Source organism: Talpa europaea (assembly GCF_964194135.1).
Source record: "Talpa europaea genome assembly, chromosome: 8".
Taxonomy (NCBI): domain Eukaryota; kingdom Metazoa; phylum Chordata; class Mammalia; order Eulipotyphla; family Talpidae; genus Talpa; species Talpa europaea.
Genome location: NC_140075.1, coordinates 52938339 through 52964307, shown reverse-complemented (window position 1 = coordinate 52964307; position 25969 = coordinate 52938339). Strand labels below are relative to the sequence as shown.

The 25969-nt window shown below is 48.3% G+C and overlaps 2 protein-coding genes across 5 annotated transcripts in view; both read right to left on the bottom strand.

Annotated features, from left to right (window-relative positions):
• SMAD3 (SMAD family member 3) overlaps window positions 1-25969 on the bottom strand; it is a gene marked incomplete at both ends in the record, with an annotated part of 110311 nt that overhangs the window by 73890 nt on the left and 10452 nt on the right. The window lies entirely within an intron of this gene.
• On the bottom strand, window positions 8225-9721 carry LOC311175972 (G kinase-anchoring protein 1; the record flags this gene model as incomplete). 2 transcript variants are annotated; one of them, XM_084241236.1, is made up of 2 exons in its annotated part: window positions 8225-8982; window positions 9136-9721. In XM_084241236.1, the coding sequence occupies 2 exons, from the start codon at window positions 9719-9721 to the stop codon at window positions 8627-8629; spliced, it is 942 nt and encodes a 313-aa protein (XP_084097362.1). In that variant the 3' UTR covers window positions 8225-8626. The 2 variants fall into 2 exon arrangements, with proteins under 2 accessions (XP_084097362.1, XP_084097361.1); XM_084241235.1 differs by having other exon boundaries at window positions 8225-9721.

Sequence of the window (25969 nt, the reverse complement as noted above, 5' to 3'; positions counted from 1 at the left end):
GAGAACTGTGAGCCCATCCACTCTTCATTCAGCATGCTGAAATTCTAGACACGGGGGTTATAAAAGCTGGAAAAAAAAAAAAAAAAAAAAAAAAAAAAACCTCAGTCTCTACCCACCTGCCCTGAAAGAGCTCTTAGCCATCGCTGGGATAGGGAGGATATGTTAAAATGCTGAAACCTGATTCCAGATTTCTTCATACCTTTGAACACACCACAACAGAACCAGGGAAGCAGGCACTTTTGAAAGTAGGGGCCTGTTACATATATCTTCGCAGCTACTGGCCCCTGCCTTTCCTCCAGGCTTCCTGCCTCCCCTTCTGGACATCATTCCCAACCACTCTTAAATGTCAAAACCTCCAGAAAAGAGAAAATAAAGATGCCGCTTTAAACAGCATAGCCACTGCCATCAAGCAAGTGTTTGTGGAGATGTAGCAATAAGTTATACACAAAGAAAGATCTGGGAGAGCTGGTCAAAGCTGCAGAGGCCAACCTGAAGGCACTAACTGCTGCAAGAGTGGGGAGTCCACACCCACCATCCCCTCCCCATGCAGCACCACAACCACCAGGGTCAGAGCTGAAAGGGTAAATTGAAGAAACTGAGGCTGAGCAAGGCAGAGCCTTGCCCAGGAGTCCTGGACTGGAGGTCAGTGGCATAGCCATCTCTCCTTCCTACCTGAGGGGGACCCAGCATTGATGTCAGGTCATAGTCAATGATAGCCTATACCCAAGACCATTCATTGCTCAGGTCTGACAATACTGTGAGGTTTCCAGAACTCTCCTCCATCCCATACTCTCTTCTGACCATCAGGTAGCCTTCCATATAGGAAGAGTAGCTCCTATCATCCCCACTGTGATACAGAGTAAGCTTCTGGGAGGGCTGTGCCTTGTCTGAAGCCACATGCAACCGGGAGAAGCACCCAGGCCTTGCAAGACCTTGCCTTCCCCTCTTCCACTAGGGTGGTGAGAGGCTGGGTGAGTGTTAAAACAAGCCTCAGACATAACTCCTGCACAAGGGAAGTCGGTGATTCAGTGATCATCCTTGGGTGGATGAATGACACACAGACAAGTTACCTGTTCTGGAGAAGGGCCAAATACATACACTGAAAAAATATTCATTGGGTATATACTATGTGCCAGACCCAGGATGTGATTCAGGAGACCATTCAGAGAAAAGTAGAGGTGGGTCAGAATGAGCTGGGATAATCAAGAAAAACTCGTCAAGGAAGTGGGACTCACTCCGGGTTTTTAAGACAGAAAGGTACAGAAAATACCCAGAACAGCTTCCCAGCATGAACATATGGGCGAGTGGGTGTGGAGCGAGCAGGCTGAGGCGGAGCCGTGACGCGGTTTGTCTGGCAGGAGCAGAGGGTCCCTACAGAAGGCAAATCCACAAAGTGGTCAGGTCTGGAGGATTTTAAATACCAAGTTAAGGAGCAGTGCGCCTAGCCTAGAAAAATGGGGTGTGTCCAGTCTCCCTAGCCTGTCATTGTCTGCTACAGATCAACCAGGACACCAAGAGGGTCTGAATTCTACCTGTTTGACAGAATTCCTGGGCTCTTGCTCCCAGCACACGCAGCCCACATCCAGGCCCTCACACAAGTCAGCCTGGGCTGGCCCTGAACTAGCAGCTCCTGCAGACCAGGAGAGAAAGGCACAGTCACATACCCATTCCTGCTCAAGGAATGTGGGTGTAAGGCACACTTTCAAAAGGGCCGCATTTCACACATTTGAAGTAGTTTTCACACATTTCTGAGCAAGTGCCTGTCTGCTCTGTGTATGTGTGCGTATGTGCACATAACGAGTTGCAAAAGGGGGAAAAACAGTGGATAAATCTGACTCATCCTACTCTGCTGGTTTTTTCTCCCTCTTGACACAAATTCACACATGCACACACCCCTTCCCCCAATGTACGTATGTGTACGCGCGCGCATACACACACACACACACACACACACACACACACACACACACACACACACACACACACACACACCTACCTCTGCCCCCCCCCTCCCCCCCAGCATTTCCTCCAGGACTCTGATTTAAATAGCATGGTGCCTGGGGCCATAGGATTCAGGGGCTGGATGGCTCGTTATCAAGTGCTTCTTCCAGGTGATCCGTGGAAACACAATTAAACTGTGAACTCCTGGAGGGTAGGAGCTGGGTTTTCCTCACATGGACACACAGAGCAGGTGCCTCCAGACCTGCTGACTTCATGGCCGAAATCAATATCCCTGCATTCCTGGTTGTGCGCCCCACAGCTAAGACTCCTGTGAAAATGAAGTCAAACCAGCGCAAACCGGTTTTCTTTCTTTCTTCTTTCTTTCTTAAATCACCTCAGCAAGAGCCTTACAGCTAATGAATCACTTGACTGTTCAGCCCTCACTCAAATGCTCACACCAGGAGAGACCAGGGGTATCACTCACACCTAAAAGAGGAGGAAAGGCCTCCCTGGTGGCGCAAGGGGTTAAGTCTCAGCACTATGAAGCTATCCGCAGCCTCTGCAGCACAAGCTGGATCCCAGGCCTGCCAGGGAGCTACTCACATGGCACAGCAAACCTCTCCTGTCTCGCCCTCTGCTCCCCTCAGCAGTGTATTTCAGCCAGTCTGCCTGTTCTGTTCCCCGCTCTGTCTCTGGTGAATCCTCACCCCCCCCCCAACACCTCTGGCCTGTACCCCAGTTCTTGTATGCATAAATAAATAAATCTTTTAAAAATTAAAAAAAAAATTAAAGGAGGAGGAAGCCAGGGCTTAGAAATTTTTGGCCACTTTGCTAAGAAAACCAAATCCTGTCATTCCCTGTCCATGGAGCTTACCTCAGTTACCAAGAATATAAGTAAACTTCCAAGATCCTAAAAGCATTTGCCTTCTCCTAAGGATTAAATGTAAGTGTGATCCACTTAGATTTAGACACCATTGTCATCATCGCTGTCACTACATGGCCGCCCGTGGACAGCATGCTAGAGAGAAGACAGGCCTAGCGACTACAGACCAGAGCAGGGGAGAGCCGGGGGGCTTGCTGAATTTGAAAGCTTTTCTGACATCCAAGCATTTAGACAGCTCATTGACTCCCATACATAAATATTACTATAAGCTACAGTTTCATTTACACTGTGCTGGGGCCAAGATGGTTTGAAAGTAGAATGAGCACAAATTAGGTACTGGAAAGTTTCTTGTTTCCTGTAGTGTCAGATGTTCATAGTCAAAAAGAAAAGAAGAAGCAGTGTCACATGATAAGCCTTCCATCAAACACCAAACGTATGTGTTTATACAAAATCGGTTCCTTTTGCTAAAAGAGAAATTGAGAAGCATAACTGGAACTGTTCTAGATGCTTGCACAGGGACACAGCCCAGCTCCTCGGCCTTCGCTACCAAGTCTCCTGACAACTGAGTTAACCGGGGCTGTTTCAGCAGCCTTGGACAGATGGTCCCCAGGTACCCAACATGGGCACAAAACACCAAATGGGACAGACTGACTTGGAACTCAGAGTTTACCCAGGGACATGAAGGAGCCAAAGAACTCCACTTTTCCACTGATGTTCCCAATGGAAAGTGAGGTTAGAAACCAAATCCCAACTCTGACCCCACGCTCTGTGTCCTTGGGCAAGCCTTCTCTGGGTCTGATTCCTGATAAAGGTTGAGTCTGAATCTGAAACTCCAGGCTTGCTCAGTCACACAATGATCCCTCCCTTCTCTCCACTCAGCACAACATTCTAGAAGCTAAGCCAGTGAGAGGGGTGCCAAGAGAGATCACTTCTTGTGTCGTGACTAAATACACCTAACATAAAAGTTTACCATCTTAACCACTTTTCATGGCACCATGTGGTGCATCCATCACATTTATTTCGTTCCAGAACATTTTCTTCTTTCCTAAAGGAAACCCTGTGCCCACTAATTATCAGGCCTCATTTCCCCCTCCTTCCTCAACTCCTCGCAACCACTAATCTGCTTCCTGTCTCTATGAATCTGCCTTTTCTGGACATTTCATGTAAATGGAATCATACAATTCATGGCCTTCTGTGCTTGGTTCTTTCATTGAGCATGATGTTTGTAAGGTTCATCCATGTTGGGGCATTTTTCTTGGCCAAAAATTATTCCATTATATAGAGGAATATATAATGGGATATAGAGAATTAACTGGCAAATAAATCATTCACGAACTTCTGTGATTTACTAGTACTCCTTACATAAAGATCATCTCTTAGATCTCAGGCACCTTAGATCTAACTAACTAGATCATCACTAACATTCTATCATCACACTAAGTTTCTCATATCACCCCTCACTGGTAAATCACTGGCCTGGTGCCCCCCAAGGCCACACTAAGGCCCACCTTCTCCGAATATGTGATCAAAACATTCTGCACGCACACAGTATATCATCCCCTGTTTCTCCAGCATGGGTAAACCCCTTCTGAGCACCTAAGGAGTAAACCATCCTTATGCAGTAAAAATCATAAGCTAGCAAAACAGTGGGACCCCTCTTTTAAGCAATCTTGCCACATGAAATTTACCAAAATAGCAAGTTGTTGGGGAGATAGTGTAATTCTTCATTTTTCAAAATGACTCACAACAGGATTCCTTTAAATGGTTTTCCTGGTATGCTGAAAGCATAATTCAATTTACACGATCAATGTTTCAGCAATGTACCTTCTCCATAAAACAGTATGGGGCTGCTGGAGTTGGACTGCCATCCTGGAGGCCGGGATGGCTGTAAGACAGTAGGAATTGATGTTTGCCTTCCCCTCCACGTAATTAGCATGCTTGGTCTGGAGACAAAGGTCCCAAGTCCTTTTCCCACTTTCCAAGCCCAAAACCCTGAACCAGAACAGTCACCTCTCGGAGTGGAGGTTAACTCCTAGGGAAGATAGAAGACACACCACTTCCCTAAGGCTGGCGCAAGAATCACAAATGCACCATTACAGCGCTAACTCTCAGGATATGTGCTCTGTGATGACAGAGCAACTACGGACAAAGTCCCACATTTTGAAGCATTTCAAAACACCATTCCAATCCCTCGCAAACAGATCACCCTCCCAGCCTACATCAGCCCACCCTATCCAGGCCTCCCAGCTAGGAAATAGGGGTCTCAGAACTCTCATGGGGGATGTGTGGGGCCCCCAAGGCCACTTCCACCTGTCTTTCAGGGGCTCTAGGGGCCTCCACAGCCCAAGCAATTCTCCCAAGTGCTCTGTGGCCAGCTTACTCTCTCTCCAACTCCCAAAGCTTGTTTTCTTTAATTAGTTCACTGTGGCAGGAGAAAAACGCAGCCCCACCCTTGAAATGAGCAGATCTGGGCCTCCGATGTACTCTGTGGTTTGCCTCTGTGCTGCCAAGCTGTTAGCCAGGGTTATGAGCTACCAGGGCTTAGGAGGCAGGGGGTGACAAGAAACCCCTGTGACATTGGGACAGGCCCTGTCGTTTCTCAACCCCAAGGCAGGGCTGTACCTCTTCCTGAGTCCTGAAATCTGCGATGTGGTTCCATTTGGGGAAAGTCCCAAATTGTGCTGCTTTTCTTTTCTTTCTCTCCCTTTCCTTTCTTCCCTCTCTTTCCTGCTTCCTTCTTTCCTAACCTGCTCGTGGGGCAGTTTATGTCCGGTCCTCTAATCTTACAGATGAAGAACCAAGTTCCAAGCAAAGGAACTGCTTCTCAGCCTCTCTAACAATAGGGAGCAAGAGCTCAATACTAAAGATTAACCATAGAATACTTGCTAGCACCAGCACCGTGAATGTAAGGAAATGAGAGATTTCTCCAAGGCAAGCAGACCCAGCGACACTCCATTTCATAGAGGAAGAGAAGGGTAAGGAAGAGCCTGTCAAAGGTCACACAACTGAGGGTGGCGGTGGATGTGAGGCCAAGGACCTAGATCTTCAAACTGAAGCACTGTGATTTTTGTTCCAGTAACTTCTGAAGCACTGAGAAGGCTTAGTGATTGCTTAGCGGCCCGAGGCCGAGGCTCCCCAAGCACTCACAGTCGTAGTCTCTGTAAAGTGAGGCTGGGGTGCCCAGATGATAACACTTTAGCCCTAACCCCCCTAGTGATTGTTTCTCTACCAGCATGACTGTTGCTACCATCTATTCAACACCATGCACCATACACTATGTTAACTCCTTCCCCTGGATTTCCCTAATACCCTAAGAGGTAGTTACCAACATTCCCATGTTACAGATGGGGAAACCCAGGTTCCCACAACATGCCAAGGTCCAATAACTTAGGGGTGTAAATGGGATTTGACCCAAGAATCTGCTTCCAACTTGTTCACACTCTTAACATTACAACTTGAGGATCACCTGGCGAGGAAACCCATCCAGGCAGAAACGACTTGCCTGAGGAAACCAAGCCAGAGCTAGGAATCAAACCAAAGCCTTTCTCTCAGCCCACTGCTAGCTCATACCCCTACACTAGGCTGTTCCAACATGCACATGGGGAATGCACAGGAGACCCCCAAAATACCTCCAACAAGGGTATGTTTTTAGCCTCTGAAATTCCTTGACTCTGATCTCTATCAACAGCCCAGTGTCCTCTGGGACTGCCAGGGATCTTCACAGCAAGTGCCAATGCTCACTTGTCTGTATGTTGTTACTTGGCTTTGCAACCCAGAAGACAGCATTAGAAGTTCAGGGATCTGGCAAAGGACCTGCCTGTGCAGACCAGCCTGAGACCACCATCCTAGGATGCCAGCCGGGGCCGGGTACATATTCTGTGGAGCCCAGTGCAAATGAAAATGTGGGACCCTTTCAGCAAAAAAGCAGGAGGGAAAGGTATTTAAATGTAAAACACTTCCACTTTCTTCAGTCTCTTGATTTCTTACAGTGGTTTTATTTGCTGTTTAATCTCATTCTAGGAAAAATTTAGATTTTTAAATCATTAGCATAAATTTCACCATTCATGTTTATGTTGAGCAATACTGGTTTTAAATAAACATGAGAGCATTCTACTAGTATATGAAGTGCTGAAATTACACAATTTGAATTGTGTAGCATGTTCACACACATACATTGTGCGACTTATCAGAACAGGAGCAATACTACATTTTCACTTGACTTATTGGTATGAGCACATTCTACCAACCCTCCCTACCTTCTGCTTGCCGATGAATAACAAAGGCCTGAAAGGCAAAGGTACTATGGGTCGCTTTATCACACCTTCGCCTTGTATGTCATCATATGCAGTGAGTGGTTGGCCACACCCGGAAATAACAGGAATAAGGAAGGATGTGAGATTCCTGGGTCATGATATTTCTTAGAATACTTTCTGCATCCCCAACAAATTCTGTCAAATACAAAGTGTCAGGATGGTCAGGGCCCTCCTACTCAGTTGTAGATGTCTTACCTTACCTTCTCTTCGACTCTCTCTCAATGCCCACTCACTGTGAGTCTACTAGAATTCTCTGCTCAGGGGCATTGCAAACACGGCATGTGTACAAGGCAGGAAGGTACAGGGTGGGTATTCTCCCCTGTGCATGCTCCAACGTCTCATCAGACTCTACTTACAAAACTCTAGCTCCAAGAAAATCAAGAATTTCAAGATGGCGACAATAGATGCTAAACTAAGGACAGGGCCCTCCTGAGCCAGAAGCTCTGTATGACCACACATGTCCATGCTCATGAAACTGGCCTTGATACCAAGCCACACCTGCATCAAAGACAGACTCAACACACCTCCCACAGCTGTCCTCTCCTTTGCTGACTGGGAGGTCTAAAACTAAACTAGCGCAAGTTCCCACAGTGTAGAGGCCCTGGATCCCAGATATTTTGGCTCAAGTCTCCAGTGCTGAAATGTTAGCAGGATATGCATTAAGATGCTTACCCACCTCAGCACCTGATGAAATGGAAGGCTTTGCTGGCACTTTTTTAGCTTTTCAGAAGCTGCCCTGCTGTGTGAGTGGTTTCTTTATCAACACAGTAAAAGCAGATTAAGTGAGCAGCCATTCATTTTTGGCTAACACTAAGAGGAGAGAGGAAGGGGTCAACCACACTTGCCAGCAAAGTGACAAGACAAGCTTTGAACGTGCACTGATTCAACCTTACAACAACCCCAAGAGGCAGCTTTTTCCCCCATTTTACTACTGGAGAAACTGAGGCAACTTGACCAAGACTGACCCAGTTAGCCGAGGTTGGCTTCTCTGAACTTATCACCACTCCCATGGAGGCCACTTGTGAGCTTGTAATTTATAATAAGAAATATGTATTTGGTCTCTTTCCATGGTTTCTGGCACATAACTCCTAAAACCCTTGTCATTTCCTATATAAAAGCCATAGGGGCATCTTCTGTTACATTTAGTTTTACTCCTGGCTCCTGAAATAGCTCCAGAACAATAAAGGTGAAATGGGTATTATTCATAACAAGTTTCTTTTTTTTTTTTTTTAAAGAGTAAATTAATTTTATTGACTGATGAAAAACTAAAGTGATAAGAAGTATGGACGGCAAACAATAATCATTTAGTTCTGCTGGAATTCTATTTCTCTTTTCACTTCAAGCCAAAATAACATAAAATTATAGACTGTTAGTGAGCCAAATGTTTTAAATTTCTTCAACAAAAACTGCATAGTTTAGCAGTTGCACAGCATTTTATATATACATTTTTGCAAAACCCTGAAAATTTAGAATTTTCAGGCGAATGTAATCACCTACACTGGTCAGATTCAGAGTTTCTTTTCCCTTTTCTGCCACCCTGGTATTTGGCTAACTCGGCTTGTAATACTTTCACTTTAGATCTTTCTTGTTCTAATGCAGCATGAAGTGAGGACACCTGTATAGTTAGCTCATTTTTGATACTCTGTGATTCATCAACTTGTAGAAGTATTTCTGCTTTATCTTTCATTTCACCTTCTTGAAGCATTTTCAGTAACTGTGCATTTCTTGCTTTTACTTCTTTATATTTTGCCTCCCATTGAGTGATCACATTTTTCAGCTTCTGGATTTCAGCATCTTTCCTTTCAAGTTCTAACTTTAATCTTTCAATTCTTCCATCTTTCAGAACTACTTCCTGGTTGTGTTCGTGAGGTGCACAATTATCTGTTCCATTATATTCTGAAAGCTGTTCTCTTCTTTTTTCTCTAATAAGTATTTTATGAACATCATCTTCCAGTCTATTGAAGAATCCTCCATCAGATGATAAAGTCTGGGAAGAACTCAAGTCCTCAGTCTTTTTACTAATGTGATCTTCCGATTGAAAATCTTTTAGAGATACTGTAAGAGGTCTGTCTTTTCCCTGATGGTTCTTTCTTTTATCTTTTTTATTCATAACCTTTGACTGAGTTGAAGCATTTTCAATATGTTCATACTCCTTCTTGTGTTCTTCATATTCTAATTTACTTAGCAACAATGCCTTCTCAAGATCTGCTTCGAACATTTCGGATGTAAGCTGCTCATCTCTTTGCCTCCACTCTTGCCAATTTTCTTCTCGTGAATCCTTCTGTACTGGGTTTGACAATGAAAGTTCGTGTTGCGTGTTGCAAATTGCATGGGAGGACTTCTGGGGTATTTTCTTAAAAGCAAGATTCCTAAGCTCATTTGCTTCACTCTGTTGTTGTTCTTTCTTTTTTCTCCTTTTCTCTCTCTTTTTCTCATTTGTAGTTGATTTGCTTGTTTGAGACTTTCCAGTATTCTGACCTTTGCCTTTTCCAGGCTCAGAATCAGAACCACTGCCACTATCCACTTGCAACAGGGCAAAACGAGAAGCAGTAGTGGGAACAGAACTAAGCACTGCTGAAGCCATTGTTAAGAATTCTCTTTTACAAGACTTCTTTCAAGAATAATCCCTTGTTCATGAATGAAAGCAGAATTTCACCCAGAGGCTGGGAACCGAATCTCCAAAACTTATCCGCACAAAGTACACCGAGCAAGAAATCGGGCCGGACAAGACCCAACTCGGGCGGCGAAGCGGCTTCCAGACCTGTCACCGGCGGCCCGGCGCCCCCGGGAGCCCCCAGCCCTCTCCGGGTGTCAGGGGGCGCCGCGGGGCCCGGGCGCCGGGGCCTGGGGCGGGCGCAGGGCTCTCTCCCCTCAGCCCCGCAGCGAGCGCCGGGCGTCCGGGCCGCGGCCCGGCCCGAGGAGCGTCTCGCCCGCGCCCTCTGCCCCGCGGCTCCGGCCCGCGGGGCCCGTCGCCTCCGGCCCATAACAAGTTTCTATCAACCACACCTGAGCTCATGTTACTAAGGGGACCTCTGAAAAGCCTCTAAGGATGGAGGACTGGTTGTCAGGGCAACCATCCGAGTGAGCCTAACATTGGAACTTTCAGCTGCATGTCCCCCAACACACACCTCCTGTAAGGGGAGAGGAACTGAAGGTTGAATCTAATCAGCAATGACCAATGATTTAATCAATAGTGCCTACGTAATGAAGCCTCAAAAAAAAAAAAAAAAAAAAAAAGCCAGGACAGGATTAGAGAGCCTCTGGGTTGGTGAACGAGTAGATTCTTGGAGCTATTGCTCAGAGTACAGAACCTTGCCACCCCTTTCCATATACCTCGCCCCACATCTTTTTTCTGGCCGTCCCTGAGTTATATGCTTTTATAACAAACTGTCCATCTAGTAAGAAAACTGCTTTCCTGAGTTCTAGGAACCTCTGATTTCTAGCTCATGGGTCAAAAGCACAGGGTACAATCTGGACTTTTGGGGACATGTGAAGTGGCGTGGGGAGGAGTCCTACAGGGCTGACCGCTAACCTGTGGGGTCCAATGCACTCTCGGGATACTGTCAGAACTGACTTCAATTATGTCTAGGACCCCCAGCTGTCTTCCAGAGACTCACAGAATTGCTCGGTGTGGGATATTCTGTCCCTCTGCCCCACCCCCACCCCCCCACACACACTTGATGACCAGAAGTTTGAAAGAGAAATACTCTGTAAGGATTGAGAGTTGAGGAGACACGGGCAATAGTTTGCTCCACACCCTTCCACACAGTGTGCCATGACCTACAGCTATGGTTGAGCTGGGTTAAAACTCAGGCTAATTTAAGCCCAGGAAAGAAAAAGGACTCCAAAAGTTCTGGCACATCAAATCAGTTGCAACCTGCAGGGCTGAAGTAAAGGATAAATCGAGGGCTTCTCCGAGACACCTGTTAGATGTACGTGACCATATCCTCACCTGCTAAGTGCAGCCCCTCATGTTTCCTTAAATGCCTGTAAAGCAGATCTTGGCAATTATGACACTCAGATCACGCCTGGCTGCATTAGAAATAATGTATATTTATTGAGTTAAAAGCTGGGGTCCTGCCTCCAACACAGTTATTTACTATCATTAGGACCTGCCCCAGCAGGCCCTGAGCTCCATGTCAAGACACCCTGCCCTGTCCTGCCACGGCCTTCTCCCCAGGGTAGCAATTTTGAGCAGAGCTTCAACAATAAGATTATTTTGTGCTGAGTCTACCTTAGAAGGCGCCAGGAAACGCCCTCACCTCAGCCCTGCCCAAGAGGAACCACTGAGTGGGATGATGGCCTCCAAACCCCAGGGGGTTAAAGGAGCAGCTGGTGCTCTGGTCCTAGAAGCTTTGCCCTGTCTCATGTCTCTTCGAGCTGCAGCCCAAGTAGGAGGATAATGTGCGTTGGCAAGAGGGTGACACCTTGTGACTGGGCCGAGGCTCAGGTTGACTTCACTGGACTTGTCCCACCTCAGACAGTCCTACTGCCCACGCTGAGGACTCCCACGGGATGGGCGGAGGGCTTGGAAAACCTGTGTAACCTCAGGTAAACCAAGTGACTTCTGGAGTCTCTGCTTCCACAGCCATGAAACGGGGAGGGGTGGCGATTACTCTTCCCACTGGCCCCAGAGGCTTCTCTCAGGCACTGGCCAGAGGCAGGAAGACTGGAGCCAGAGGCTGCCTTTGTTTCTTTCAGGTAACCAGCCTCCTCATCAGCTTCAACCGGCTCCTCTAGTCCGCCCACAGGACTCGGGGCTCAATCTATCACCCTAAGCCAGCAAGGGCATTCATCCAGTTCCTCTTCCCATCTCAGTGGTGGCAACCTAGGGGATGGCGCTCAGGCAAAGTGAGCCTCTGCCTGTGCCCTCGGCACTGGGTCTGCTCACCTCCTTCCCCTTCAGCAGCTGAGCCTCAGTCTCTTCTTGTTAGACCCCCTATTTGATAGGATTGCTGGGAAGTTTTTTTTTTCAAAGATTTAAAAGAACTAGGGTACAGGTCAGAGGCGCTGGAGGGTGAGAGAATTCACCAGAGACAGAGTGGGGAGCAGAACAGGCAGACGGACTGAAGACACTACTGAGGGTAGCAGCGGGCAAGACAGGAGAGGTCTGCCGCACCATGTGGGTATTGCCCTGGCCGATCGGGAATCAAACCAGCACTGCAGAGGCTGCGAACAGCTTCACAGTGTGGTGCTCAACCAGCTGTGCCATCGGGAAGGCCCACTAGGAAGATTTAAGGAGACAGAAGTGAGGAAGCCCCCCAGCCGGTCCCCTCCTGTAGTCGCCATTAATGACAATCATAAGGCCAGGTTGGTGGCTCTACTCAAAAGAGGGTGGTGAGGGGAAGCTTGCTGCCAACATCCAACTCTCAGTCCAAGATTCCTGGTGACTTCAAACACATTCATCCGCCTCCTAAACCTTTATCACTGAATTTCTGAGCATGCCCCTCAGGTACTGGCACCAAGGCCAATTTCCCAGGACCAGAAACTGGCAGAAACTGCCACCCTTCCTTCCCCAAAGCACCACATATGGGGACATCATCTTCACACCATCAACAGGGTTTGATATTTTCAGCTGTTTAACAAAAAGGGAAAGAATTCCAGGAGATTAAGGGTCAAGGGCAGGACCTACCCTAGAGCATCCAGCCCTGGAGTCAAGGCCTTCTCCGCTCCACCACACTGCTGAGTGGACTCCTGCCCCCCAGCCTCAGTGAGGTGCAGCACCACCTGGGCAGTGGTCCTCAGACTTTAAGAATGTACATCATCATGCCTCAGAGGGGTGTGCAAACACAGCGGGCCCAACTCCCAGGATTTCTGATTCAGGCGACCTGGGGTGGGGCCTGGGACTCTGCATTTTTAACAAATTTCCCCGTGATGCTGATGCTGCTGGTTGGGGCCACCAGCAGCACTGAGAACTGGTGATTTATCATTTTAAGCCTTCGCCCGGCAGCTAAGGAACGGTTTGGTTAACTGTGATACGTCCATTGAGATAACACATGTGAATCTACAGACCATGTGAAAACATGGGGAAATGCTCAAAGTGGAACTGCAGGCGTGTAGCCTGTGCTGGTCTGGGCCCTTCTTGCCCTCCTGCCCATCCTCGTCTTCCTGTGCTCTGCTCTGTCCCTCCACCTCCACCTGCCGGAGCTGACCGTAATTTTCTAGCTGTACATCAGGGGGTACTTGGCAGGGCCTGGATGAGCAGGAACTCCCCAGAAAGCAGATGGCAGGAGGAAGAGGCCAGGTTGCTCCTCTCCTCACTCCTGTTCTGCCCATCACCGGCATTTTAACAAGCAGCTGCATCTACTCTAAATAGGCCCACCAGTGACCCTGCCCCTGGGCCATGGGCACACCACTTCGTCCCTTTGCACCTCCAGCCCAAAGGTGCAATAGCTTCCTGCCACTAAGTCTGGGTCACCGTGCCTTCCCATGTTTGGTTTCTGGGCTCCTTTACTGCCTGTGTCACCAAGGCCCCGTATTAAATTCCCTTTGTGGTAAATAAAGCGGTTCCTGCCTTCCTGGTTAGACTGATGCACTCTGATTACAGCTATATGAAAAGGCATATGCAAACAGACAATTCTAGAAAACAATACGGAAAAGTCACACGAGATAAAAATGTAGTTTTCCCCCCAAAATGTTAGATGTGTTGTTTGTTTATTCGTAATATGTAAAACAAGCAGAAGACTTAAGAGCAAACAAGGTGAGTCTTTCTGAGGTAAATGTTGGGGATTCATGAGTCCATGACAACAAATCGAAGGAAATCATCCCTGTACTTTCGTTTCTAAAAACACCTTATTTTGGAGGAACCATGGTCATAGCCACAATGATACCAGCAGTTCCCCCTGAAAGTACCAGTGGTTATCTGGGGGTGAGTGGTGACTCACTGGTTGAAGAGGTTATGCAGTATGTCACCACAAGGCTAGATGGCCAGCCTCTGGGGCAGGGCAGGCCCCTGGGTGACCCTCAGCTTACTTAGGAGGCAGCTCCCATCTCAGCTTAGGTGCTGGCCTAGACCCCATCCAGAAAATCCCCTTCGAGCAAACAGTGCCCTGGAGAGTGCAGGGAAGTAGGAATAATGTTCAAAACCAGGGAGGGTTCCAAGCAGCAGTGTGTGTGCCTGGGGTACTGGGGGGGGGGGGTCAAGGGGGATCTTATTTTTCCACCATTTTTAGGGTTTTTCCTTTCCAGGGGGCACAATTAAAATCAAAAGAAACAGACTCCATGAAACCAGATGGTAACAATACAGAAATTAGGCTGGATTCCTGTGCTGGGACTTGAAAGTCTCCTCCACTGAACTCAAGACTGAACACTGGGCAGATAATCAAGTGCTCAAGTGGGGAAGGAGGTGCTTGGTCTTGGGCCAAACACAGTTTGGTGGTCTGTTTATAGTATTTTAGCCTGACAATGTTGTACGAAGTGGATAGGGAGGCTTACCAGTGTCCTGGGTTACTTTCAACCCCCAAGCCAAAGATGATTTAAAGCTCTAGAGGTATGCGGGTTAGGGAATGCAGTGGAGAGAAACATTGAGGGCTCTAAGAAATACGGGTCTACTTTCCAAAATCTGGAGTTCGGATCTCAGCATCTGAACCACGGCTTACTATACCTGCCAGGATATTTGGAAAACTAGATTTAGGATGCAAGCACCAGAAAGTGTTTACAGTCCACCCCCAAATCTTACCCACTTTCCTCTCCCCAAGCATTTGAATTCAGAAGTCTCAAAATTTCACTCCTGGATGCTAGCTGACTTGACCTCAAGAGACAGCTAACTTTGTGGGGAGATGGCAATGTGCCAGGGTGTGGACTAATTCATGCAAAGCATGAAAACCAACAGAACACCCAAGCATGGCATCAAAAGACCAGGTCGTCCTCACTCTTGCTCACTGCCACTGATTCACATGACCCTGAGCAAGTCACTGTATCTCTAAGGGACTCAGCTTTCCGTGTCAATAAGAGGGCAGGATTAGAAGAACTGTCAAATCACTTCTGACCAGAAGAGTGACTGTTACAGGCCCAGACTGCAGCAAGGACCCCATTTACTGCTCATAGTTCCTGAAGGGCATACAGAGTACCCTCAATTGGAGGTCCAACCACCCCAAGAGCCCACAGTGACTAAGTGGTAGAGGGCTACCTGGTCTGCCCCTACACCAGGAGCGGCGCCATGAGTGAAGTACACACTCCTTCTTTCAAAATGAGCGGGGCATACCCCGATTCTAGCCACTCTCACCCAGTTTTCCAGCACACCTTTGGGGTGGCCCACCCCTTGACCTGGCTGTGTGGCTTCCTCACACACTGATCAACTTCAACTCAGGGCATAAGAAGGCCCCATGGGGGATGGTCACCCTCAGGAATGGGAACCCACATGGCTTCAGAGGCAAGAACAGCAAAACCCAACACCTCTGGCCGAGTCACCGGGTCTCCATTCCCAACCATGGCATCCAGGGTGTTTCCCACCTACCAGCCATCACTTCCCAGCTGGGGCCAAGTCACTCAGCATCTGCAGGTCTCCATCTGTTCATCTAAACTAGCATCCACTTGCAGGGATTGTCACGGAGATGAAACGAATCACGTGCTTTGTAAGCCACAAACTACCGCGCGTAGGAAAGGGCACAATGACAATTCCTTCCCGGTGACAGCAGCAGAAAAGAATCTGTAATCTTCTGAGGATTATAGTGAGGACACACGTGTATGTGCACACGCATACACATGCCAAGTGTTTATTTTTGAGGCAATATAGCATAGTAAAAAGATATTCCGTCAAAGTGTTGGAATAGCCTCCCTCCCTACATCCCATAAACATATTCATTGTCCTGGCCACCGACAAAGTAGGGGTAAAGACCACTTAACCCTGCCTGTACCCAGAGCTGCTGTAAAAATAGAACAATGGGAAACTGCCCTACACTCCCTGGCAAAAAAATTAAGCTGCCAAATGCTCACCTCAGGATGGTTTGCTGTCAAAGGTTTATTATCTGGGGTCTCCCAGGACATCTGCAGGTCAGAGTGCAAAGGGCCCAGGAAAGGGCTCTTCCTCAGCTCACTGGGCTCTCTTTGCCCAGAGAAACATCAACCCTGACAAAGGGACAAGGTCAGTCCTGCCCCTACACATGCTCCTGGGCACTGAGGGACTCCCGGCATCAATTGCTGCAGGAAGCGCCCCACTCAGAGCCCCGCACCCCTCTTCCAGCACCCACTCAGAGCCCCGCACCCCTCTTCCAGCAGCTGCTGCCTGTGTTCAGTGAGGGAATTCTGAAATAGCCTTCGAGCAGCACTGAACTAAAAGCAGTTAAAAAAGCAGCAAAATACGGCCGTGTTTCCTCCACCACCGCCCCCACTGCACGGGCCTGGACAGCTTGGTTGCTTTTGCGGGTTTTCCTCCCCCAGCTTTTCCTGCTGGCCTCCCTCCCCTCCAGTTTTCACCCTCACGGACACACTCCACTTGGCTGGGCCCCAGCGTTCCTACCGTAGCGTTCCCCAGCCCCTGCCCAGCCCATCGTGGCAACAAGTGAAGCTAATAAAGAACAGGGCCAGCACCCAACTCCACCAGGAGAGACCACTTAACCCAGTATGTGCCTAGGATCCAAGCCACAGTTACGGGGAATCAGGTTCAGGTTAGAGGCTCCAGGCAGCTGTGACCCCCAGAGCAGAGGCATCAACACAGGCAGATGGGGAGACAGAAAACCAACCCAGACCAGAACGACACACAGATGATTCCTCCTGAGACAAAGTGACAAATGGGGAACGCACTGAGACATGTTATGTCCCCTCCCCCCTTCAAGCTCAAGGTTTTTATTTTTATTCTCCTGGTGAAGGTCCAGTAATCATGTCTGAGTTGTCACTCAGCCCGGCCAGAGTAGCCCTAAGAACTCTGATCTAACCATGGCCTCCAAAGGGCCGAGCTGGCTCCGCCTTTTTCAGGCTGGGCTGGCATCACAGCAAAGCAATTTCAAAGCACAGAGACCATAAACACAAAATTAAAAGGTAAAGTAAAAAGGGAGGAGATGTTTACTGGAAACTTAAGGTCTGCTGCCCAGAAACTATAGGTCTTTTTTTAAAAACACACACACACACACACACACACAAATATGCCTCTGGCCGCCCACCTTAAGAAATACGTACTTTGCTCTATATATGGCTTTCTTATCTGCCCCTGATTACACTCAGCTCGTGACCGTGAAGCCTGGAATAATTACCCACAGAGAAATAACAGCCTTGGCCACAGTCAGGGCCTAACAAAGCCAGTCCTGCATTTAGTGATGATCACACAACTTGCTCGCAGGACAAACCTGAGTTTTCTGATGCACAGATAATCATTCCCATCCATACCTGAAATGCAGCCACTGCTGAGAGGATGCCAGGTGGCTACTGGCACCAAGAAGAATCCTATTATGTATTTCTGGGTCCAGGAAGAAAAGACGTTCCAACTGAAACTATGCAGGAAATTAAGGTGGGCAGATGGTAATCTTCAAAGCAGGGGTCTGGCAGAGACCACCCGCCCTCGTAAGAAAAGGAAAAAGCTAGAGGGAAATTTGCTCCTGAAAGCAGAGAACTGCGATGGGGACAAGAACATAAGGTCACTCCTGCAGCAATGGGGTATGCCCCGGGACTGCTGTCCACAGACAGCCAACAGCAGGATAGAAGGGAGAAGAGTGGCACAATCCCACGGCGGGGCCACGGATCTCCCTCTCACCAGCTCAGGGCCACGGTCCTTCATGCATCAGTCCCAGACTGCCTCTTTCCTGGCCCCTAGGTACTCACCATGTGATAGCAGCACAGAAGGCCTTTGCTACTCTCTTGCCATACTTGTGTGTTCAAACCCCTGTTAGCTCTTTGAGGGCAGGGGCCATAGTTTCTACCTGAGTGCCTTGCTCAGCTTCATAAATACTTGTTGACTAATAGATTCTTCATTCCTCTCCAAAACACCACCTACCTCTGGCATGTGCCTCTACACCTGCAACTGTTTTAAAAGCTCCCTAAACCCCTTCCACCTGTGAAACCCTTGGGATAGATCAGGATTAACGAGCTCTGTCCTACCCCAGCTCATTTCATACCATCAGAGTATTTGCCTTCACCTGCCTCCACCTCTACAGTAAGCCTCTGCCCTCCACTCTACTAGAAAGATGTGGTGGATGGGGTCGCCCTCTCCTGTAACAGCTGATCCCAGCAGCTGCACCCCATCAGATTCCTCACTGTAGGGATGAAGCCCCACAGAGAACCACGAACAACTGGGCACAAACCAGCAATGTCCAGATGCTACAGCCGAAGAAGTGGGGGGCGGCTCTCCACTAAAGGCAGGGGCACTTTCACCCGGGCACAGTGAACGGTATGTGTATTTTCACAGCCCCTTCAGCCCCGTGGGCACTGCCAAGGATCTGACACTAAGGTATCCAGCACTGGCTGAGACCTCTTAGTTCCATGAAAAAAGTGTGGGTGTGTGCAATGGCCTGTTTAATTCATTCCTGTCCCAACCCTACCCTTGCTCCACCCCATCTCCCCACTTAAACTCTTGAGTTTCCTGAGCAGAAATAACCAACTACAGATGGTTCCACTACTTCAGAGATGTTGAGAAACCAATGACCCAGAGATAGGGGCTCCAAACCTCAGGGCAACTATTTGCCAGCAACAGCTGCAATTACCAAGTCAACACGCTTCTAGGATCTGCAACTGGTTTCTTTCTGTGTGCGCACACTTTTTATTTTTATTATTTTTTAATCCAGTGTAGGGTAAAGAAAATGCCAGGCTTTTCTGCCCTTCCGCCATCAGGATATATGATGGATCCTTGTCCTGAATGCATGCCTGATGGCGGGCACCTGGAGTAGGGTGTGGGCATAGGTAGATGGGATTCAGCTGAGCTAAGACTGTGCTTTTTAAGGGCGGCATCACGGGGACGCCAGTAGCAGCAGTAGAAGCCGAAGCAGAAGCCTAAAGAGAAGCCGAGAAGTAGCAGAACGAACGCTAGAGAGCCCAGATAGAGTGAAGACTTGCTGGGGGCTGGGAGGCTGGCAGGCCTGCCAGCCTCCCAGCCCCCCAGCCAGCACCCCTGCCTGCCATATGCCTGGTGAACCCCAATAAAAAAAACCTGCAAAACTACTGAGGACTCTGACTCCTCCTTTACCCGGTCTGCATGGGATCAGAAAACCTGCACTGTGTCCAGTCCTGGCCTTTACATCCAGCCACTATTACTTTTCTCCCAGAACAGATGCCCATAAGACTGAACCACAGCATATATAAGATCTAAGGCTGTGGTTCTCAGTCTTGGCTGTACACCAGAATCACCTGGAGAACTTTAAAAAATACTATTTCCCCACCTCAAACCCCTGAAACTGAATTATTTGGTCTGAGGTATGATCGGGACATTAGCATTTTTATAAGCAGCCAAGGTTGAGAACCTTCTATGGTGAGCCCGACAAGTAAATGTGAATCATTAGAAGGTTAAGAGTTCCATCTACTACCCATTACCTTGTACCTCAAACCTCCTTCCATCCTGTCTTCAACTGTGGGCCCCAACTTCTAACCCCCGGAGTGATTTACAGTGATCCTGAAACTATCTGAATGAGCAACACAGTTAGCCATTTCTTTGAATGCAACTAACTCAAGAATTAGATTTTCAAAGTGGAAGAAACTTTAAAATGCTGCCGAGCAAACACATTTGGGTTTGTAGAGGAGGAAACCAGGACAAAATGACTCACCCAAGATTGCAAAGCTGCTTCCCAATGACCCCAGCCTGGCACCCAGGGCTTTCACCTCTGCTTCTCTCCCCTGCACCCACTCAGGTGCCCCTTTGGTGACAACTCCCGACAACAGCAGTGCAAAAGGCAGGGCCGCTGGGTACCTGCAGTGTGATTTCAAAATCCAGCCTGCCATGCCTTCACCCCCTCGAGGCTCCTCTCCTCCCAGGCTGTAGAAGAGCTGAAGGCAAAGATGGTGTTTCTCTTTAAAGCAGCCTGAGCACACAGGTCAAATGGGAATCCTCGAAGAACATACTTGCTGCTGGCTGAAGTTCATGGAGAATGCCATTAGCAAACGGAGTCTACTCAGCTTTGAAAGGGAGCTCTGTTGTGCCTCGGGTTTGAGAGACGGAAAGCTAGCAGCGGATTCTGGTTTCTTGTGGATAAGAGAGAGGCGATTGTTGGTTTCAAAATCTCTAACCAACCTGTGAACACGTTTCTCTTCCTTCCTGCATTTTAATGGCACCACGTTACTGAAAGCAGCTGCAGCTGAGAAGCATGAGAAACCTGTGCTGTGGCTAAATGAGAATTCTTCTTGGCCTGCAGGCTGATTTCCCCAAGCCAGGGAACAGGGGCCAGAGTCGCATCAGGTAAGCATCCTTTCCACACGCGCCTGGAAGCTCCAGGAAGGCACACAGAACTTCCAAATCAGCGGGGTGTTTACAGCTCCCGGAGGACCCAACGTCTGCGGCAGCTCCCCCAGCAACCCAAAATCCCCAGTAAATATCTGTGAAGAGTTGAACAATGGCTTTAACAGACTGACCTCTACCAGAGGACGAGCCACCTCTGAAAGTAGAGCATCAGGTGAAAATGCAGTTGGAGCCCCAGGAAAACATGTGCCTCAAGAACACAGCGAGAAAAGGCAGGAAGTCAAGGATGACAGGAGTCCTGACGTATGAGAGCTGCTATAGACCTGATACTCTCTCGAGATTAGTCCCAAAGTCAAGCAACCGGTCTCCGCCAGCGTGGCCAGGCGCCTCAGTCTCAGCGAGAACGGGAAGCAGGGACAGCAGCTGCTTGGTGTGTGTATCTGTCCGCTCACTTGCTGACTCAACCCTTTACTCAGCCCGGGGGCTCTGGCCATGATGAAGATGAAGACCCATGTAGGGCGGGGGAGGAGGGTAGGAAGAAATGGCACAAGATCAGCTCCAGGTGTTGCTGGGCTGCTCAGGCGCAATGGCCGGAACGCAGGCCACGCCGCGGGGCCCCCGCTGTGAGAGCCACAGAGCTGGGAGGCGCTCACTGCTAAGCCCGGCGAGAGGAAAAGTGGTTTGAACTACAATTTTGATTCAGCCCAGCAGGGCAGAAAGAGGTCTAGCATGTGGTTCAATTTTCTCATCACTGAAGTTTAGGCCGACGGGCAAAAAAATAAAAATAAAAAACACAGAGGCCAAAAGATGACATTCGAAAAGGCCCTTGGATCAAAGTCCCTTTGTGAGTGCTGTTATTTCACCCTCCTCCTAACGGTAACCACTTCCCACATGAGCCCCGGCAGGCAACCGTGCAGCCCACAAAAGAGATAGAAATATGACCACACTTCCCTCTTATAAACAGGCGAAGGTAAACATCTGAGGCCACTGGTCCACAGCCGTGGTTAAACAAAGAGTCAGGGGCACCCTCGCCCCACGCGCTGACTCCTCTGTGAGTGGTGAAGCTGGGCCATTAACTCCAGACCCGGAGCTGATCGAGCAGAGCCAGCCTCACCACCAGGACCGCTTAGCTGGGTTTCACACCCAGGCTCCCCTGGTCACTGCTGCTGGAAACAAGCATTTTCAACAAGTATTTTCAAGGAATGTAGCTGCCTGGGTTTCAAGCCTCACTTGCTCAGAGGAGCCTCTCTGTGGGGGACCATTCAGCAGGGCAAGAGGACAAATCAGAGTTTACTGGAGAGTGTCAAACCCTCAGCCCTCACTTCTGGTGAGAGATTCCTTTTTTTTTTTTTTTTTTTTAATAATTAAAACAAAAACTACAACTCTTTTCAATTAAGTGAGAAAAACAGATAAAATATCTTTAGTTAGCTCTGAGATGTTCTGGGGTCCCAAGTTATCCCTGTTCCTGGATCAATAAGAAAATAAATTAGTGGGGTTGGGACAGGCTCTGTTTTTCCTGAAACGGAGTGAAGAAGCCACAGACCTGAAGTCAGTGATGAGCTAGCTGACTGCCACAGGAAGATTCCAGGGTATTCTGTCTGCAGAAAGTTCCATCAGAAAACAACAAAAAAGTTATAGGAATCGGCCAACACTTTGTTTTTAACCACTAAACATTTATAGAATTCTTATTTCTTCATCTATATGCTTTCAGAGAAAGTTTCCAGCAGTTTCAAAGCAAGTGAGACACACAAAGACACTAAACATGCAATTAAATTGCATATGGTTTTGAAGCCAGTACACCGCAAAAACCTTCTGAAAATTTCCCCTGGGGGCAGGAGGCGCTTAGCCCCATACCCTGCCCCCACTCCATACTCAGAGCAAGTTTTTATCTTCATTTTGTCAACAGGAAAACAAGACTGGTGGAGGGGTGGAGACAGAAATCTGAACAGCCTGAAAAGACCTAACTTAGGTCACAAAATCTTTCATCCTCCTGCACAGATTTCAGAGGCCCCAAGAGCATCCTCTGTGAGTCTGACTTCCATGTGTCCTCCTGCACCCCGGCTGTACACTTCTTCCGAAGCTACCCCACAGCAGAGAGCTACAATCTACCCCAAGAGATGCTCCAAACACAGTTACATGGTCACTTTATCTCTCTCGACTTCAAGCTCCATGAGGGCAGGAACATGTCTCTAACTGATTTACAGCCATAACCTCCTGAATTAGCAAGACATCAGACAAATGTTCAGGAGAATACTCGGAAGAGAAGGGAAACGGCAGGCAACGGTATTAATTAAAAAGCACAAAGTGCCTGGCACTGAACTAAGTACCATAACGAGTCAGAGGAACGACCTGGGTACCTGACTTATTCGATTCCATTATTTCTGCCACCTGAAATACCAGGGAGCTTCTGAAAAAGTTTTTTTCCTGGATAAAGAGATCCACAAGGAGAAGCAGGCCTTACTGCCCCTGGATGCAACTGGGTAAAGGGAGTAACAACTGCAGCAGCTGTGGCTACCAAGAACCAGGAGGGCTCAAGCTTGATGCTAAAAACTGTCAGGCTGAAGACGGCAGCAGAGCTCTGGAGTCTGCAGTACCTGCCACCTCCCTGCCTCCAGGGAGGGCAGTGATCAGCCCCCACACTGTTGAAGTTGGCAGTTGAGTTTCAAGTTACTTGCATCCTAACACAATGAGTTTATGGGATGGAGTAGAGAGAAGAAACCAACTGGCCTACTGCAGTGTCCAGGCATTAGAACCCAGCGCCTCCACAAAGAGGACAGAGGGACAGCGGTGAGGAGAGCTGGAACTCCAGAGACACCAAAGCAGATTCCAGCCCTACCCCTAAATGGTGGCGTCATTTTCATGAAGGGCCCAGCTCCCACGATGACTAGCTGATGAACTGGAACATAAATAATTAAAACTCCCCGCCCATACTCACCCACACACATGCTTCCTTGTGTCTGTGGGGTAAAAAAGAAAGGGGAAATGCATCTTGTTCTATTTATAGGACACATCATAGTCACAAAGGATGAGGACCAGGGCCCTGCCGTAGCAGCTGAAGTTCTCCAACCACATGCCAAGTTTGCTTTGAATTTACATTTGGCTTTTCTCAGCCTGTAAGTGGCCCTGTCACTCCAGCTGCTCTCCCTGGAGCTCAGCAAACAGGGCTCTGCCCCAGCAAAGGTCGGGTTGTATAGCAGACTCAAGTCCCTCTCCCAGATTCCAACAAATTATTTGGTGCAAAAGGAGGACAAGGCTAGGATGATGCCAGAAACAGGGGGTGAGAACACTAAGCAGGAGGGAAACAGGGCAGTCTTTCCATGTTCGCCACAGAATTCCATTGGCACAGGGGGTTATTAGGGTCTACAGGCCCCATGGCAGCCTGGAGCATTCTGTGCATTTACCACAATCAAAGAGAGAGAAAAGGCACACTGGCTGTTATTTTTAATTCCTTCCTCAATCACTTTCAAAATTCTTCAGCTAAAGGATTATCCACTGAACTCTCACTAGCTCCCAGGCAATAGTGTCTTTGAGGCCTCAGCTAAAATGAAACAGAGCAGCAGGAGAGGCCTGCTAACAGAGTCTCTGCTCCTGGTCACTAAATGGCATCCAAGTTGCTTTTGGGTGTCCTGGCTTTCAAAGGGACATGGCCTAGGCAATGCCCCTCTACTCCCTCCACCCCCTGAAACACCACACCACACCTTCCATTTCTGTCCCCTTCCCCTTGAGAGTAGCCATTAGCAGAGCCAAAAGTACGCTGACTCTGGCTCCAGTTAAGTAAGCACCAGCACTAACCTGGCTGGGTTTGATAATCTCCACGGTCTCATTCAGCTTACAGGTGTTATGTTACCAGTTTGTGTGAACTTGGGCAAGTCACTTTACTTAGAATAGCAGGAAATAATTCAGGCAGTACCTGACACATAGGCGGTAGCATATGCTGGCTGATCCAGTCCTCCCACTTACCTTGCTCAAGTATTGTGACCACTGGCACAGAGGACAGGTAACTCAGTGACTATTTTCTTAGGTCTGCCTGGACAGTCCGGAGATATGCCCACTTTCTGGCCATAATTAATAATAGCACTGTCTCCTTTCACTCTTTGAAATGTCCTGATTTTCTCAATAAATTATATATAGTCATCCTAGATTCTAGACGAGGTAGAGCTTCAGAGGCCAACCCACCTCCATCTCTTATCACAAGGCCTACAACAACTTACCAGTGTCATGGATTTTCTCATGAGGGTGAGAATGGTAGCCCTCTGTGGGTGAGAGGGTGGGGAGTGGAGGGAGCACATGGGGCAAAGAAACCAAGGTCAAGAACCAGAGACCTAAACTCAGATTATTCTCCTGACCTCATCCCTCAAAGCCTTGGCCTCCTCTGTAAATATGGACACCCATCCATCCCAGAGTACTGCAGATGGGGAAAGAAGTTCAACCAGTTGGTGGATGGCCCACCTGGTGCCTGGCATACAACTGGCACTGGATCACAGGTGCCAGGATCACTCAAATGAGAGCGCCCAGGTGACCTGCTAAAGGCGATCAGCCAAATCCCCACGCAAGGCCAAGCCTAAGCTTCAAGCACCAGCCCTGGCGCGTGCATGCCCAGACTCACACTCCTGTAGGAAGGTGTGTATTATTTATGCTTTTCTCCAAGACCTCTGAATATCTGAGTGTGACCCTCGAAACCCTTACATATCCCTGTCAGAAGGGTTTTTAGCAATGCCAGAGAGCTAGCTGTGCCTCATAAACAAATAGGAAGTGTAGGAAATAGGATGCTGTGTAATATTTTATAGTCTGCAAAGCACCTTTAATGCATAACTCATAAATAAATAATTTCAATAATCCTCTGGAGGGAAGGGTTCTTTTTCCCATGTTTACTTCTGAGAAAATGGAAGCCCAAAGAAGCTAATTGACCCAAATACAGTATCACCAAAACAGTGCATGGAGGAGCAGGGGTTTGAACTCAGGTCTCCTGAATGCAGGTCTGGGCTCCCCAAGCTGGCGCACAGTCCCCTTGTCTCACCTTCAGCTGCAGGTCTCTATCGATAGTTTCAAAAATGGTCTGTGAACTAGAATCAGTGCGTGGACATAAAACCTGATATTCTAAAAACCTAGAAACTTAACAGCAACAACAAAAGCTCACTTGAAACTGATAAGGTAAATGGCATCTAATCTCTAATGGTCAACAGGATTTGTTTGCTCTCCTAAACTCAGGGATAGAATACATGAACAACATGGATTTAAGTAAATGCTTTTACTCTCCTATTAAGAGTCATAATCTGTTTTTAATACATGCTGTGAGTCTGCAGTAGAGAATGTAGGTATTTCTGCTGACTGCAGGAAGCCCGGCCTAGATGACCATCAATGAAGAAAGTGAAAACAGCAACCAGAGACATTCCACATAAAGGCTGTGGGCCAGGCCCAGGGGAGACCCAGAAAGGCCGAGGGCTGCTCCCAAGGCCTTTGCATGGGGAGACCAGGCCTCTGTAAATATGACATAACATTCCTATTAATTTCCCAAGGAGC